Genomic DNA, 18070 nt, shown 5'->3' on the forward strand with positions numbered 1-18070 from the left:
GCAAAAATTTTGGAATACACATTCTTGTGGGTGTACATGAATCATGAATGAAAGTAGGCCATAAGCTAAGCATAATGCAAGTTTCAATTAATTAATTTTTAAAATTATATTTTATTGATTACGTTACTACAATTGTCCCATATTTTCCCCCTTTGCCTTCCTCCATCCAGCCCTCCCCCACTCCTTCCAGCAATCTCCACACCTTTGCTCATGTCCATGGGTCATGTGTGTAAGTTCTTTGGCTACTCCATTTCCTACACTATTCTTAACATCCTCATGACTATTGTTTAACTACCAATTTTTATTTCTTAACCCCTTCATTGTTTCATCCATTCCCCCAAACCCTCTCTCATCTGGCAATTATCCAAATGTTCTCCATACCTAACATACTATGTCTGTTCTGCTTGTTTGCTTAGTTAGTTTTTTTTAGATTCAGTTGTTGATAGATATGTATTTATTGCCATTTTATTGTTCATAGTTTTTATGTTTTTCTTAAATAAGTCCTTTTAACATTTCATATAATAATGGGTTGATGATGATGATGAACTCCTTTAGCTTTTCTTGTTTGGGAAGCTTTTTATCTGCCCTTCAATTCTAAATGAAAGCTTTGCTGGATAGAGTAACCTTGGTTGTAAGTCCTTGCTTTTCATCACTTTGAATATTCCCTGCCAATTCCTTCTAGCTTGCAAAGAATCTTTTGAGAAATCATCTGACAGTATTATGGGAACTCCTTTGTAGGTGATTATCTGCTCTTCTCTTGCTGCTTTTAAGATTCTTTATTTTTAATCTTTGCCATTTTAATTATGATATTTGGCATGCAATGGGTCTCTTTGCATCCATCTTGTTTAAACTTTGTGCTTCCTGGACTCACATGTCTATTTCCTTCACCAAATTAGTTTTCTTTCACTATTTTTTCAAATAGATTTCCAATTTCTTGCTCTTTCTCTTTTCCTCCTGGCACCCCTATGATGTGAATATTGGTATTCTTGAAGTTGTCCCAGGGGCTCCTTACACTATCTTCATTTTTTGGATTCTTTTTTCATCTCATTATTCTGATTGGCTGTTTTTTGCTTCCTTATGTTCCAAATCATTGATCTGATTCTTGGCTTTATCTGCTGTCTTGTTGATTCCCTATAATTTGTTCTTTATTTCAATTAGTGTATCCTTTATTTGACTGGATCTTTTTAAAGCTATTGCAGTACCCACTAAGTTCCTTGAGCATCCTTATAACCAGTGTTTTGAACTCAGCATCTGATATATTGCTTATATCCATTTTGTTTAGTTCTTTTCTGGAGTTTGTTTCTGTTCTTTCATTTGGGTCAGGTTACTTTTTCTCCTCATTTTGACAGCCTCCTTGTATTTATTTTTATGCATTAGGCAGAGATGCTATGACTTCCTGCTTGGGTAGTATGGCCTAATGTAGTAGGTGTCCTATAGGGTACAGTGGCACAGCCTCTTCTACTACCCAAGCTAGGTACTCAAGGTGAGTCCTTCATGTGAGCTGAGTATACCCTCCTCTTGTAGTTGAGCCTTGGTTCCTTTTAGGAGGTTAATGGGAGGGATTTACACAGGCCATTCAGCTGCAAGGACAGGCTGTGACCACTGGCCACCAACCTCTGCTCTCCATGGCTTGTGGAGGTGGTTGGGTGGTGGTGCTCCCCCATGGTCTGTAGATGTCACAGGGTGCAAAGGCTCTGGGGTTTCCTGGGTGGTGCAGGTTAAAGTCATCATCCACCTATGTTTGTCTGGGTCCACTTAGCATAAACTATAAAGCAATCTGTGTATGGCTGCTATTTGTGCTGGGTTTGGAGGTGCTCACATGAGGCCAGACTGTGACCCAAGGGCAGCTGCTGCTAGTGCCAGGTCTGGGAACACTTATCAAATAGAATGGGGGCTGGAGGCTCACTGAGGCTGGCTATTTCTTGTTTGAAAGGATTTAGGAAGATCTTAAGCATCAACCAAGACAAGCCATTCATATGGAAAAGTCACTGTTAACAGTTTAGGTGGGGCCATAGGTTGGGTGGGGCTGTAAGTTGGGCGGGACAGCACCTCAGGGAATCACTAGGGTGGAGCAAACCTTGGGAGCCAGGCTGATGGAGTCTCAGATCTGTGCCACCCTCTATGACTCTGTGGGGGGAAGGCTCAGAAAATGAACACTGTCCTCTACCAGCAGTTCTGTCCAGAGAAAGCTATTCCCCTGCTCTTACCTTGATGCCAGATACTCTAGTTCTTCTGCATATGTCACTGGTGCCCTTCAAGGTGCTGCTCCATTGCTGGAGCCCAGAGGGAATGAATCTGAGTAAGTCTGTGTGTAGAACCTTTAAGAGGAAACATCTGGGACTCTAGAAGTTTCTTCCACCAATCCAATCCCCACTGGTTTTTACTTAGCTTCCTGGCACTGGAACCTTGGGCCAGGGGGCCTAGTATGGGGCTAGGAACCCTCACTCCCCAGATATCCTTCCCAAATTTTTATTCACCACACATGGATATGGGACCGGCCCATTCCACATCCCTGTGTCTCCATATCTCCATGTATCCAGGTCTCCACCCCTCCTACCAGTCTAAATGGATGTGGTTTCTTTTTTAATTCCATATTGTCAGTCTTCCATTCAGCTTGATTTTCTGATGCTTCTGAGTGATGGCTACTATAAAGTTCAGTTGTAATTTTGATGTGGTTTTTGTAAAGAGGAGAGCCATGTTTACCTACATCTCCATCTTGACCTGAAATCCCCTCAATTAATTTTTAAAGATTAAATTATTAAGGGTATGCCTTCTGCTACAGCGGAACTAGACTAGAAATCAATTAAAAATTATAAGTTGGGCTAAGTAAAACAAATATGATATGAATTCACTTACATCTAATATCTAAAGAACAAAATTAATGGACAAATAAAACAGAAACAGAACTATAGATACAGAGAACAAACTGATGGGTGCCAGATGGGAAGGGGGGTTAGGAGGCTAGGTAAAAAAGATGAAAAGACTAAGAAGTACAAATTAGAAGTTACAAAAATGACCTAGTGAGTAAAGTGGAGCACAGAGCATATAGTCAGTAATATTGCCATAACTGTGTATGGTGCCACATGGGTACTAGACTTGTCAGGGAAGCACTTTGTAAATTATACAAATGTCTGACCACTATGCTGTACACCTGTAGCTAATGTAAAATATAACTGCATATCAACTATAATTAAAAATTAAATTTAAAAAATGTATTAAATGAAAAAAGCAAATAAATAGGCAAGCTACAGTCTGGAAAAACCAATTTCACAACACATGTCTAACAAAAGATTTGTATCTAGACTATATAAATTATACCTAGAACTTCATTCAAAAAAAGACAACCTGTTTTTTAAGGCAACCTATTATTTTAAAGAAGGAGCATAAGAAATAAAAATTAAATGCAATGTGGGATCCTGGATAGAATAAAGCAACAGAAAAAGAACATTACTAGAGAAACTAGTGTACTTGAATAAAATCTATAGTTTAGTTAATTGTATTGCACCAATGTTAATTTCTCAATTTTTCTCATAGTACTATAGTTCTAGATGATATTAACATTAGAAACTAGATGAGGCATACAAGGGAACTCTGTACTATTTTCACAAGTTTTCTGTAAGTCTAAAATTAGTTCAAAATAAAATCTTTTAATATTTTAAATTATAACTAGAAAATTGTCACAGTTTGAAAATTAAATATATTAAATGAATTCAATTATAACATTATTCTAGTTCACAATTCATTAAGCTTTCTTTAGTGGGTGAAGAGGGATGGAGTTACAGAGTGATTCAGGAATTACTAGAAACTTGGAGTCAGTTGTAACCATTCCGTAACTAGTCAGCCAGACATCCCCATAGGAGTATTGGCTCAATATTTAACACATATATATTGAGAATCTTTCATGTGTAAGGCAATGTTCTAGCTGTTGAAAAGACAAAGTCTTTATTATTAGTGGGTTAATTTCAAACATAAGGTAATTTGTTAGTTTCACTTCTATGAGAAAAAAATAAAATAAAACCCGGGTATTAGGAAAGAGTAACTATGGGAAAGGAAGGGATGTTGCTTCAGATAGATCTGCCCATGAAGGCCTTTTCAAGGTGATGAGTCCTCAGTACTAGGATGGTCCTGCCATAGTACCTAAGTAAATTACATTCTACAGGGCAGGATCAACAACGTGCAGGCTCTTGGCATGCCTAGGGATTGTGTGTCTAGAATGGTATATGAGATTTAAAAGATTAGGTAAGAGAGAGCAAGGCAGAGCAAGATCAAACATGGTCTTGTGAGCTACAATACACTGAATCCACTAGAGATATTTATTTGTTTAAACCATCCAAGCAGTTTTTATTTATTAATATTCATATCCACTAGACATATTACAGCAGAAAAAAAGTTTACATTTTAAGTGAATCACTCAGAGGTCTGGAGTTTCCCTAATGAAGTACTAAGCTAATTAGGAACCTATTGTCCTAATCCACGGCGTGTGGTGGGGTGGACCTGTGCATGTCTGGCCCAGGCGCAGTATTGCAACATGTAAGGTATGAAGAAAAATCATTAATGATCTCTCATCTACGAAAAAGCCAGTATTTTCTGTGGCTACAAGAACTAAATTTTCCACATGTTGCTATTTGGGAGTTTCTATTGATTTGGCCTATAAAATATGTTTAATATTAACAAATTAAGTACATATATAACATAAAAATATTGTTGTATTTCTTCTCCTACATGATTATTTGGGAAGATATAAAAACATGGCCATTTCAGAAAGAGATAAAGTATATAATTAGTAACCAAAGGCAGGAAAGATATTTTTAAATAGGAGTGAGAACTGCATGTTATTGGCAATTATCAACTGCAGCAGGTGAATCACAGAATGGCAAGAAAAGCTTGTTTGTTTCTGAAATATGTTTAAGACAACTAATTCAGCCCAAGAGCAGAGGTACCAGCACATATAAAGATAGAGAAATCCTTTGTTAAGCAGCATAGCAAAGTCTGATATTCAAACAGAAAGAAATATCACTCTATGGAAAATTTCACTCTATAGAAAATTAATTCAATTTTTCTTTTTATTAAATAAGTTTTTAATGATTATTCGATATTTTAGTTTTTATATAATTAAGGCTCTACTCATAAAAAATTAAAAACCAAAAACATGAAATTACATTTTTTTCTAAAACCAAAGTGAAATAAATTTCAAGTAGATTCTTCATTCCCTTAAAAATTATTTACCACTGATATGGGAAAACCACTCTCTTATTTTAAGAAACACTTTCCACATAAAAAAAGCAGTCTAGCAAATGTATAATTATGTACTCTATAGAGAAATCTACATAAACCTGTAACAAAGATATATTTCAGGATAATTAATTTGAAATTTTTTGAAGAGTTAAAATTTAAACTTAAGTGCCATGTAAAAGATAAATTTTTCTTCATTATTTGAGTCTTCTGATCATTCAGTCAAAAATATTGTGTTTTTTAAAGGCCAGATTTGGAGGAACTATCTTTTTAAATAGAAATAATATTATATGTCATTTAAATTAGGAAAATATATTATCAGAGTGCGGTGGGTATATTATACTTTAATTCCTACCTGGGTAAAGAAGGGTTCATAAATCTCAACTCCTTTATCAGATCCTTGCAGTAACACCTCCTGGCCACGTCTCCAGCTGTACCGAACAGGTGGATTGGAATTGGCAACACACCTGAGGAACACTGTTCTCTCGTAGTAAAACTGTTCTTTAGCTTCACCTATACTTTGATGAACAGTTACTACAGGATCATCCAAATCTAGGGAAAAAAATAAAAGCAACAAAGTGACAGTATTATGAGTTACATGGCTTTTGAAGCATGTACATTTAAAAACTAACAAACGATGAATTTTCTTAATGATTTTATTGCTTATCACAATATTCATTTTATATTGTGTTTACAGAACTTATTCACAGAGAAATTTCCAATGCTAGAAGGTAACTACAAATAATAGTTATTTCTCAAGATCTCTATTTATTGAAATAGTATAAATGACCTTGCATATTTACACTTTGCCAACAGCCACATAAAACAGAGCTCAAGTGAGATGTCAGAATTTAAAATCCTCAAAATCAAGAGATTAGTTAAAACAACAAACCACGGTGGGAGAGAAATACATATCAAGCAGCTCAATTGATTCTTCCACTTAATATACTTCTCCTTCCAATTATTTATGCTTATGTATTAAAATAATCAAAGAATTATGTTTAAATAGTATTATATTTATAGGAAGAAAATGTGATCTTGTACTGAGTTAAACTTTTCCTTCAGCTCAGATTTTATATCCCAGACCATATTTGCTAATTTGAAATGTGCTAACAGAAGGTACTATTAAAAGGCATTAATGTTTCTATTTCTGGATATCGAAACTAAGTATTTAAATAAGGGATGTATACCACAGAGCTTAGCAAATATTTTTTGGAAAAACCAATACAGAAGTATCTTGGCTTTGGTGGGTCATACAGCCTTTGTCTTGTAACAGGGTGCATCCAAGGGGGGGAGGGCAAATAGGGATTTGTAATGGGGTCCAGAGCTCGGTGTCCAGGAAATGTTAGAAAAATAATATATATGTATATATGATGTCCTTACCCCCACACATCTGAGCTGGGGGATGGGACGCATGGATCAGGGCCATTGAGAAGAGTTTGGAGATGACTGGCCCCACACCACAGGGCCACACCTGCCTGGACTTACTATGGCCACCCAGTAAGGCTAGAAAAATGCAGGAATGCTGACAGCTGTGGCCAATTGTGTGAGGAGTCGGAAATGGTGTGGCAGGAGAAGGTTGGCGCTGGGATTTAAACCCAGGAGAGGCAGCCATGTGGTGTCCTTTTGGAACCATGTGGCTTGGGCAGAGAAGAACAACAGACTTCTATTTACTTTTTCTGAGATTTGGTACCCCAAACTGGGCAGAGGGGGAAGGAAGGACTGTGCATTTGTGGGTATTCTAAAGGACTTTGGGATCTCAACAAAGACATTAAGTCATTGCTCTTAATTTTGTATAACTCTTTAAATAAGTAATTCCTTTCCTTTTCAACAATCTCTGGCATTGAGAGACGTTTTTCCCTGGCAGTGGGCAAGGCAAACCTAGTATGGGCTGGGGGACCTCTGGAGTTCAGGCAATAGTATATCATTCACCCCACCCTGGGTCTGTTCTGTAACAGTCTCAACTATTCAACTTTACCACTGTAGTGTGAAAGCAGCAAAAGACACTAGGTAAAATGAATGAAAGATGAATGTTGCTGAGCTCCATTGAAACTTTATTTACAAATGCAAGTGCCCCAGCCAAATTTGGCTCATGGGTTATTGTCTGCCATAGATTGTTAACTCCTGATATACAATATCCCAGGTTATTTTCTTAAGAGAAAAAGAACTGTACTTGCTTTAAAACAACAACTGTAGTGCATATTTAAAAGTTTCTAAGGGTAAATCTTAAAGTTCTCATCACAAGAAAAATTGTAATTGTGTGGTGACGGATGTTAACTAGACGTACTGTGGTGATCATTTCACTATATATATATATATATATACAAATATTGAATCATCATGTTGTATATCATGTTGTATTGAAATTCCATAATGTTATATATCTATTATATCCTAATAAAAAAGGGGGAATATAAAACAAGAGCTCTTGGTCCATGTGCTAATAAACTTAATCAGTACTTATTAAGAGTGATGCAAAAAATTTTGCTCTAATTACATATTAATTTCAGTGAGCTTTGCTCCTTTAGCTTTATAACTCTAAAAGGTAACTTAACCTTTGTGGTCTTCCATTTCTTTACCAATTAAATAGAAATAATCACATTATATACTAACAGGGCTTTGGAGATGTAAAGAGACAGTCCATAAAGCCTTGGCACATAGTAAATCCTCAATAAAAGTGATTTTGTTGTTGTTATTATTATTATTATCATTAAAAATAGGATTTAACTTAGATTTCCAGTAATTCTGTTGTTTTTATACTTTTATCTCACCAATTTATAATGAACTCACATTTTAAATAAGTAAATGTTACTTTGGGTATCAAATGTTTCCACATGGCCAGCATTTTTATGTGAAATCTTAAAAGAAACTATCATATTTATATAAACATATGAATAGTGAGGTGTGTAAGCATATGTTACCCTGAATATTTAAAAGACATTCTCCCCTAGAAAATATTCTTTTTGATATATTAAAATAATTAAAAGCCAGCAAAGTAGCAAAGTAATAGCTACTCTAAGGAATAAAATTAAAAAGCAGAAACCCAAATTTCAGCAGTTTAAAAAGAAACAGTTTTTGAATGTGAATTGCATGACAGTCCCACCTTGTATAAATTTACAGAACAACTGCTGCTTTTCAGTGAAGTTTAAGGAACTTTCTGCTTAGATTCACTCTATTAGCTGTGCAGTGATATATGCTTTTGGGTTTAAATAAGTTGGAGTACTTAGGGATGTCAGCATTATCATGAAATTTTATAGGTGCTTAAACTACATCAAATCCTACAGAAGACTCATTAGCTGAATCCAGCCTAGGTGACTTGAAAACTAACATAAACAATTTGTGTTGTAATTAATTATAGACAATTTTTCCTTGTGCAGTTTCTATAGTCATAGTCTCATTTTTATACAAATATCAGCTGTGTTATGTGGAAAGAAAATTCTGAAGCCAAAATGTTTTTAAAAAAGCAGAATTGCATAGCAAACAGGCATTCTACTTGGGTTTTACATAGTTAATAATATAGTACTTCCCAACATTTATTTATTGATGTATTTCTAGATCTTTTCTTATTGCTGGCAGTGCCAAAACATTCAGTTAGAAACAGACAAAACCTGAACAATTATTTAAACATGCTCTTCCCTGATTTGGATGATTGTTGGGTCAATGGCCATCAGAGAATCTAATCCTGTGACAATTGATCTTAATGAATGCTGTATTGGCAGAATTATCTATTGCATTCACCCATCTTTAGGGATTTCTACTTTATAAAAGTCCTAAATGATTTTCTCAAATTTAGAAATAAATATGCCAAGACAAGGTATCATTTACTTTTATTATTTGTATTATCTGTATCCTCACCTGAGGACATTTTTATTGATTTTAGAGAGAGGGAAAAAGAGTGGGGAGAGAGAGAGAAACATCAGTGTGAGAGAGAAGTATCAATTGGTTGTCTCTCATGTGAACCCACAACTTAGCATATGCTCTAACCAGGAACCAAACCTGTGACTTTTAGGTTTATGGGAGGGTCCTCCAATCAACTAAGCCACACTGGCCAAGGCAAAAAACAAGATATCTTTTCGGCAAGTCAAATAACTGCATGGCTAAAATAAGTACTTTAAGTGAGATTTACATACATACAATATATAGTTTAAGCCACATACACACATATATCACTTAAATATGCATTTAAATATAATCTCTATGTAACTGAATGCATACTGAATATACAAATTTGCCTTCAGTCAGGTTTGTTAGAAAAGTGCCTCTGAGACAGAGATATCTGTGCAGAAAGAATACAGCTGTACTTCAGAGATATTGTGCATTCAGCTCTGGGTCCCCACAATAAAGCAAGTATCATAATAAAGGGAGTTATACTAATTTTTTGTTTTGCCAGGACATACAAAAGTTCTCTTGCTATTTCTACTATATCTGTAGTTATTTCCTGCATTGAAATATTGACCCCCTCAAAGTCATCCATTTGTGTTGGAAACAATTTCTTCCAAACTCTTAATAATGTTGATATTTTGACATCTTTCCATGAATCAGAAAATCCCTTAATGTCATCTAGAATGGTAAATGTTTTCCAGAAAGTTTTAAATTCCCTAGGCCAAGTCCATCAAGGAATTACTATCTATGGCAGCTAGAGCATTACAAAAGGTATGTCTTAAATAAGATTTGAAAGTCAAGATTACTTCTTGTTCATGAACTACAGAGTGGATACTATATTAGCAGGCATGAAAACAACATTAATCCTGTACATCTCCATTAGAGTTCTTGGGTGACCTGGTGTATTATCAATGAGCAGTAACATTAAAAAAAAATAGAACAATAGGTTTCAACAGTGGCTTTAAAATATCAGCAAACTATGTTATAAACATATGTGCTGTCATCCAGGCTTTGTTGTTCCATTTATAGGGTACAGGCAGAGTAGGTGTAGTGTCATTCTTAAGGGCCCTAGGATTATCAGAGGATTAAATGAGCATTGGCTTCAACTTGAAGTCACCAGCTGCATTAGTCCCTAAGAAGAGGGTCAGCCTGTCCTTTGAAGCTTTCAAGCAAGGCATTGCCTTCTCTTTTGTAGCTATGAAGGTCCCAGATGACATCTCTTCTTATATAAGGCTGTTTTTTGATATTAAAAATCTGTTTTTAGTGTAGCCACCTTCATTTATCATCTTATCTAGGTTTTCAAGATAACTTGCTGCAGCTTCTCCATCAGCACTTGCTGCTTCACTTTACACTTCCATGTTAAGGAGACAATTTCTTTCCCTAAAACCCATGACCAAACCCCTAGTATTAGCAATAACTTTTCCTGAGTTAGTACATCTTTTGGTGTAAGTACCTAGTGAGGTTACTAGACATTTTTCACTGAGGATTTTGATTCCCTGGTCACCATGCCCTTCTCAAGCCATTACTGATGTGCTTATTTGTTTAACACCAATATTGGACAACAGAATACTAAGAAATGACTCAGTGGATCAATGGGGTATCAAACATATTCTTTATGGCTTCACTGTGTAAAACAGTCCTATCTCCAGCTGATTATATGGGCCAGTCACTTGTGCCAGGATGGTGACCCCTCTTATCTACAGTTTCCTGACATAGACAGCTTAAAGTAACAAGTAACAGCTATGGCTTAAAGATTAATGGGACTTTTGCTGTGTCACTTAATAAAAACTTTTTCATTTTCTGAGAACTAGGACTTCTAAACAGGGAGAGCTCACAGAAGTGTGAGCTCACAGAAGGGAAATACAGATTTCCCAAGTATATCGTAGTATGAGGTAGTAAGTAGAGTTGCTCCTTGATTCTTGAGCCTGTGTATTCTATAGGAAACAAAAAACCTCATACAATAATGGTAACTGATTTAGGATGTATATTGCCTGTTGGAAGACAGCACACCTTCTCGCTGGATATTACCTCTCCAAGACTCAGCTGCCCCATACAAAGGATATTCTCTCACTCTAATAAGTTGGCATATTTAAGTGGTATAGAATACAATATGATCACAGAATCCCAGGCAATGTTTCCAGTGTTACATCTTCATGTCTATAAATTGTGCTTTGGTACCATGAGTGGTTAGGTGGAATCCCATGTTAAGAATAAAACATTCTAAAAAGCCTTTTGATTAGGCTGCTGCTGGCTGAGGTCAGCAGAAACATCCATACAAACAATACATGTCAAACTGAATCAAAACTATACACTGTCACTCTCAGGGTAATAAAGGTCTAATGTACTCAACTTGCTACCAAGGAAATGGTTGGCAATCATAAAAGACATTGCTTTATCAAGAGGTAAGTGTTTGCCTCTGTTGCTGCCAGGTACAATATTCAGTAGTGGCAGTGGATATACCAATTTTCACAAAGATAACCTGTGATTCAAGCTTATGAATAGCCTCCATTCTTACCATATGACTATTTTTTTAAGAGCCTGTTGTGCCAGCTAAAGGTGGCCAATGACAGAAGCTGGTTGATATCAGCTCTCTGCATTAGTCTATTTCACTGTTTTGTGATTTATATGCTGTGGATACTTTTTGGTGGCCATTAATATACACTAGAAGTATTATCACACCTCATTCCACTCTCATAGGTCCACCAAAATATTTTAACAAATCTTCTCTTTCCACATAGAATGGTTGACCAAGTATACCACCTAAAGCAAAGTTCTAACCCCCTGGGAAGATTTTCCCTTATTCTTATTTATCAGGGAAATTCTAGAGTGGGGTTCTTGTGAAATAGCAGCCTAATTTTTAATTTATGTGTATATTCTGAGCTGACCCAGGGAGAAAGTAGCTCAGCCTTTTTTCTCCTCTATCCATTCATAAGTGACGCTCTATGTAGCCAGGTAAGAAATGAGAAAGAAGTACTGGTGGAACACTGATAGGTGTCACGGGGGTCTGGGCACCTGGTTGTACAGCTTACTTGGGCTCTTTGGCCCTGGCCATGCCTCGTCCTGGTTGTACCGCTTCTATCTAATGACAGAATCCTGATGAGTCTACCTTATTTTATGAGTGGGAGTTGTAGAAATAACAAAATCTAACTTCTGATTGGCAGTTCAGGCCAGATCATCATTGGATGTTGCATATTTAGACATTCTGTTTTTATCAATGTCCCATAGCACACTAGGAGGGAGCTACTTTATGAATGGTGTATAATTCTTGACTGCAGAAAGCATGGTCTCACTCATAATTCTGAACATTTACTCTATAATTCTCCTATAGAGATTTCTGTAAACTACACAGCATTTTTTTCCAGCACTAACATAGCTAATGTCATAGATTCTCCAGGGTTGTGTGACAAGGATCAGGGCCACTTACATCACAGTGTGGGCCTACTACAGAACCATTTTTTACTTTGAGATTGAGTTGAAGCTGATAGCCTATCAAATCACCTGATAAATGGATTGGAATGGTATTTCCAAGGATGGATTATGACCCAGAACCCAAGATACCTAGCAGGCACTGTGTTTCCTTCTGAAGGATGGGAATTGAGAGATGCAATAACTTGTGCTTTACTTTGGAAGGAATGTCCTGGCAAGCTCCAGATCACTGGATTGCTAAAATTTTACTAATATTGTGGGTCGCTGAATCTTCATAGTCTTATTCCAGCCCTCTGGATTATGTGTGTCTTACCAATATATCCACTGTACTAGCCACTTCTTCTTCATTTGAACTGAGGAACTTGATCTCACTGATACAGTAAAACCATACTGTATTTAGTAAAATGTCTACATGGCTCATAAACCTTTGGGCTATGTTATGAAAACAAGTGTGAGAGTTAATTTAGCTTTAGGGTAAGACTGCAAATGTATACTATTGTCTGTCAAAAATGAATGCAAATTATTTCTAAAAGAAATGGGGGAAAAAGCACACTACACTAGATCACTGGACACATGCCATGCATGAACCCATGCTAATTTACTCTAGCAGAAATACCATATCTGGCATAAACTACAATCAGGACACTACTTGGATGAGTTTTTGATAGTCTAATATCATCCTCTGGGATCTCTGCAGGTGTTTCAGCAGGAGACAACATAGTCAATAAATTGAATATGAGATGGACTACCCCTAGTACATCTTTTAAGATTTTATGGGTGGCATTAAATCTGCTATTCCCCCTGGGAAATTATATTATGTTTTCTATGTCTCAGCTGGAAGTGAGAACATTTCAGAGCCTTCAAATTAGACTTCTGACTAGGACAGCTCTCACCCCCAGAGTCAAGGAATCAGTAGAGGTTCAACAAGTAGAAAGTATATCCATTCTAATTACACAATTGAAAACTAGGTAAATGAAAACAGGGTGGATTTGTGGACTGGTAGACACAAAATGAGCCAGTTGTGGATCACAATCCCATTCCTTACCTGTCACCTATATGCCCAAATCTAATAGCATAAGGGTATAATGGTTCTGTAGAATCTTAGGTATCAAGGTCAGCTTAGATCCTGTGTATAAGAATCTTCAAATTTTTTTGGAAGTTCACTTTTCCTAGTATATGGTTATTCAAGTGAATGGATATAGGTTTTTTGGAGAAAGAATTGGGGAAATTATTACCATTTTTACTTGCTATGGTATGGTGTTACAGGGCTCTTCCTGGTGACTCAGTTTCCCCTTCAATCAAAGAGTTCTAGTTCTGAAAATTACCTCAGCTTCAGAAAATGAGCAAGGAGTTGTGAATTTTTATTATGTATCTTCATTCAGACTACTGACTCTCCATCTGATTTCTTTAATTGTAGCAACTGGGTAACATCCTTGTTGATTGTCCATTTATTTTGCTCCAAGAGATGGTATGATCTATTAATCAGCATAGCTCTTTATGAGTCCAGAGTGCTGCATAGATTTGAAATAGTTCATTAGGATAATTGTGCCCACATTGCTTATGACAGCTAAGCACTGCCACCTAGCCTCTATTATTTTGAGATCATGGCATCCCCATTTCTATCAAGGGGCCCAATTCTGTAATAGCTTCTTTTGCCATCAACATTTGCCTGCAGAAAACATTCACCTCTTAGCTTCTCAATGATGCTTGTATCTCAGTCATCAGCACATTCTTTAGGGGTGTTTTTGCAGTGTCCTCCAACCTTTTACACAGAATATATTGACCTGATGATTTTTCTGTACTTAAGTATTCACACATCATAGTCTTTTGATCCTTTTTTCCCTACCATCTGCACAGCAGTTCTGGCATTTATAATTATTTTAGTGGGAACCATTGTTTGCTCAAGTTTCTGAGGGCTACCCTACTAGCAGGAACTCTCTGCTGCTATTCTTGCTAACATGCTAAATCTTATATTATGAGATGATGCTGCCATGTCAATAAACATTTATTCTTCATTTCAATTTGATCTTTCTCTCCATACCCAATCTTATTCTATTTTATTTTTCATCCCACTTGATGGAGGTGCCTCAGGATCCAGCTCCAAACATATTCTCCTAACTCCTGCCAGTAAACATTGGCTAGCTTGTGCAGTTTGTTTGGAGCATGGTCCCTTTTTCCTCCTACATGCAGCATTTCCATGGCCAAATAATGTCTTCCATTGACCTTATGTATTGATCTGAAAGCCCAGAATGGAAGTTAGAGTATATGTATTAACATAAAAGGGAGATGTTTCAGCATCATCTTTAAGTGAGATGTAAGTTATAGCCTCTAATTGGGACCACATTTTTTAAGCCTAGAAGATCTAGGAAGAGCTACTGTTTTAAGCTTCCTAAAATCATAAACCCAGATGTACTCCACTGACCAAGTCAGGGTTCCACTTGTTTCAACCAGGGTTTAAAGCTGGTTTTAGGATATGAGCTTCTCTGAATCTTTGTTATATCTTAAACAAGTTCTAAGCATTATTATCAGCCTTTGTGACCTCTGGCTAGAGAAGATCAAGTCTCTTCTATTCTGCTAAAGAGGTCTTCTCATACTATTACCTCCACTCAGGATTAATCACATTCAGCCTTTCATTCTTTTTCTCCACTCTTGAATAGAACCCAGCAGAAACTGATTTCATTGTCCTTAAAGTTATAACTTTCCCTTGAATTCCTCAAAAGTCTGAGGTAGTGACTTCACAATGCATTACTTTCTACTGGTACTTATATTTGTTTGCCACCAGTGAAAGTTTTAACACTTTTACTATCACATTCAAGGGATATAAGTGGTCCACCCATCGCCAGCAATGGGTTTTTATTGCCTGCCAGCTAGTGGACTAAACTCTATCTATCGCTATCTCTTATCACTAACATTCTATTTTAGTATGTACTTCCTCAGACCTTGAAAATACGATTTTTGATGAAAATAATGCGTGTAGGAAATTTATTGCGGAGTGCCCTCAGAACCAATTCTTATGGTGGTATAAAAAAAAGTAGTTTCAAGCAGTCAAAGGAATTAAACTGTGATGCATCACTACAAAATCTCCAGATGATCCAGAAGGAGCTATAGAGTTGTGATTGTCTTTCAGACTGTCCTACTGACTTGCTCTGCAGAGAACACTAATCAATTACTGGATTAGGGCTTCCCTGGTGAGGAGATTTGACCTTGGGTTAGGTGGCTCTTTCTAGTTAAGGACAATTTTTATGAAAGGGATCTTCAACACTCCCAGGATTTAGGCAGAGTTCCTGCAATTCAGTGTTATCCGAGGACCTCAAGGTTACCATTTCTAATTTTCTAGTCTTTATAGTTCAGGGACAATAAGATCCCTCTCTATATTCATTCAATAGTAAATTTTTATATAAAACTACTTTTATAATACCATAAAAGCATATTAGACTATTTTCTGTTATTGCTGATATTTTATCTGCACTTATTTCTTTTTAAATTTCTTTTAATTTTAAAGGCTAAGTAGTAAAATTCAAATATCTAGAGACAATATAAATCAACAAAGGCAAAATGTTCTTTGAAGTAAAGAGCATATAATTTCTATTATTTAACAGAGGTCAAAATTCTTCCCATTTATAAAATAATATAAATCATTATTATATTATTTGATATTTGAGTATTTGTTTAAAATATATTTAATAACATAACTAATATGGTATTTTATAAAATATACCCCTGTGTACACAATGCCCAAATCTTCATCATATTTGTATCCCTAGCACCTACCATAATGGACATAAGTGCCTAATAATAATCTAATAAAGTAATGTAAAGAAAGACTAATCTGTAACAAATATAATCAATGTCAATTTTCAGCAAGGTTACTCATACACACCAGTATGGTAATCTAAAAATAATTACTTTTTTCCCCATAAATGCAACAGGTACCCTTTTGTAACTAAAATAATATTCTGGTAACTTTATGTTTGATTAAATATGCCACGAAATGACAAATTAAAGTCACTTTAACAAAATAAAATGTAATGATAATATAAGCTGCCTTTCTCGTACATTAGAGAGACTTGTTTGAGGTGAGGTTCACTAGATCATGAAAGCATTTGCTTACTCTACTCTGCATTTAAACCATGGGACTCTAGTGACATGAAAGAGTTAACCCACATGCGCTGGAACAATTATATGTGCTTATGGTTAATCAGTTATTAACTGCAACTGAAGTCACGGGGAGTAGTTACAAGTTAAAGAATCAATTAATCTTAAAAATAATCACAGCAGAAGCATGTTTTCCACAGAGGTTTATTCCACCATTTGGTCCAATTTTTCTGTCTTTAATCTTTGAATTAAACCAAATGAATCTGAAAACCCAGATGGCAAAAAGACATACTAAATATTGTGCTGGATGTAGTCTTTTCTTCTGGAAGTTCCAGAAATCTTAATATTCCCATGCAAAAAGAAATCCAAATTTGTTTTCTTAAGGAAAATAACAACTCAATACATTGGAGGCACTGAAGCTAGACAAGCATATTATTTTTTTACTTGATGGTTAAAAACTTAAGTTACTACTATAACTATAAGATGAATGTAACAATAGGTAGTGCTAAATAGCCTGAATAAAATTAAGTTGACCTGAAGTTACACAAAAGAAAAACTAATTAATAGTTGACATATCAACAATCAAGAACAAGGGACTTCATTGTAAACAAAGCATCAATGTCAATGCTTTATAGCTCTTTCTGCTGGTAACAACACAAAAGCACAATTTTCTGAGATAAATCAGTGAGAAATTTTGTGCAAGTACTGACCACATGATATGTTTTGCATTTTTTCCTGCATAGTGACTTTTGAGCAATGAGTAATTTTATTAGATATTCCATAAAATAAAACAAACAAAATTAGTACTTACAACCAAATTCTCAAGATGACACATTTATAAGAATGACGCTCTCTACAAGATGTAGATTCTTGCTTGAAATTTCATTCTTATTCATTTATGCACACAAACTAGAATGCATAGTATCTTCTATAATTAAAATTATATATAATCACATTTTTAGCTCTTAAGCCAATATTATTTTGATGATTCTGCATATAATTGTGGGAAAATAGCTTTTGAATGTTCAGTTGGCCTAGAAAAACTATCTCAAGAAAAACTTTCCTAGAAAAAGGAAAACTATTTTCCTTTTTCCTTCTACTAGACAACTTTCTATGAAACACTTGAAAAATGATGATAACAAAGGACCTGTTTTTGTGTGTGTGTGTATGTGTGTGTATATATATGTGTGTGTGTATATGGATACACACATGCAAACATGCATATACATGTATGGAAGTGATTAATGTGCATGTAATATATTCATTAGATAACATTACAATATATAATACATATTATATACACACAAACATACATGATACATGTATATAACCCATATATAATTATGTGCATTGCAATGTATAGATAATGCATATGCAGGATATAAAGTTGCATGTGTAATATAATATGTAATATAATATATGCATGAACATATGT

General features: G+C 35.5%; 1 protein-coding gene across 1 annotated transcript in view; it reads right to left on the reverse strand.

The window, feature by feature from the left end:
• The window catches only part of MDGA2 (MAM domain containing glycosylphosphatidylinositol anchor 2), an 835187-nt gene that overhangs the window by 296155 nt on the left and 520962 nt on the right, over positions 1–18070 (reverse strand). Inside the window, exon 4 of the mRNA XM_045848684.1 lies at positions 5588–5784. Coding sequence (XP_045704640.1) covers positions 5588–5784 — 197 coding nt within the window. The remainder of the gene's footprint in view (positions 1–5587; positions 5785–18070) is intronic.

This window comes from Phyllostomus hastatus, unplaced genomic scaffold (genome assembly GCF_019186645.2).
Source record: "Phyllostomus hastatus isolate PE091 unplaced genomic scaffold, TTU_PhHast_1.1 phas_contig_62, whole genome shotgun sequence".
Taxonomy (NCBI): Eukaryota; Metazoa; Chordata; class Mammalia; order Chiroptera; family Phyllostomidae; genus Phyllostomus; species Phyllostomus hastatus.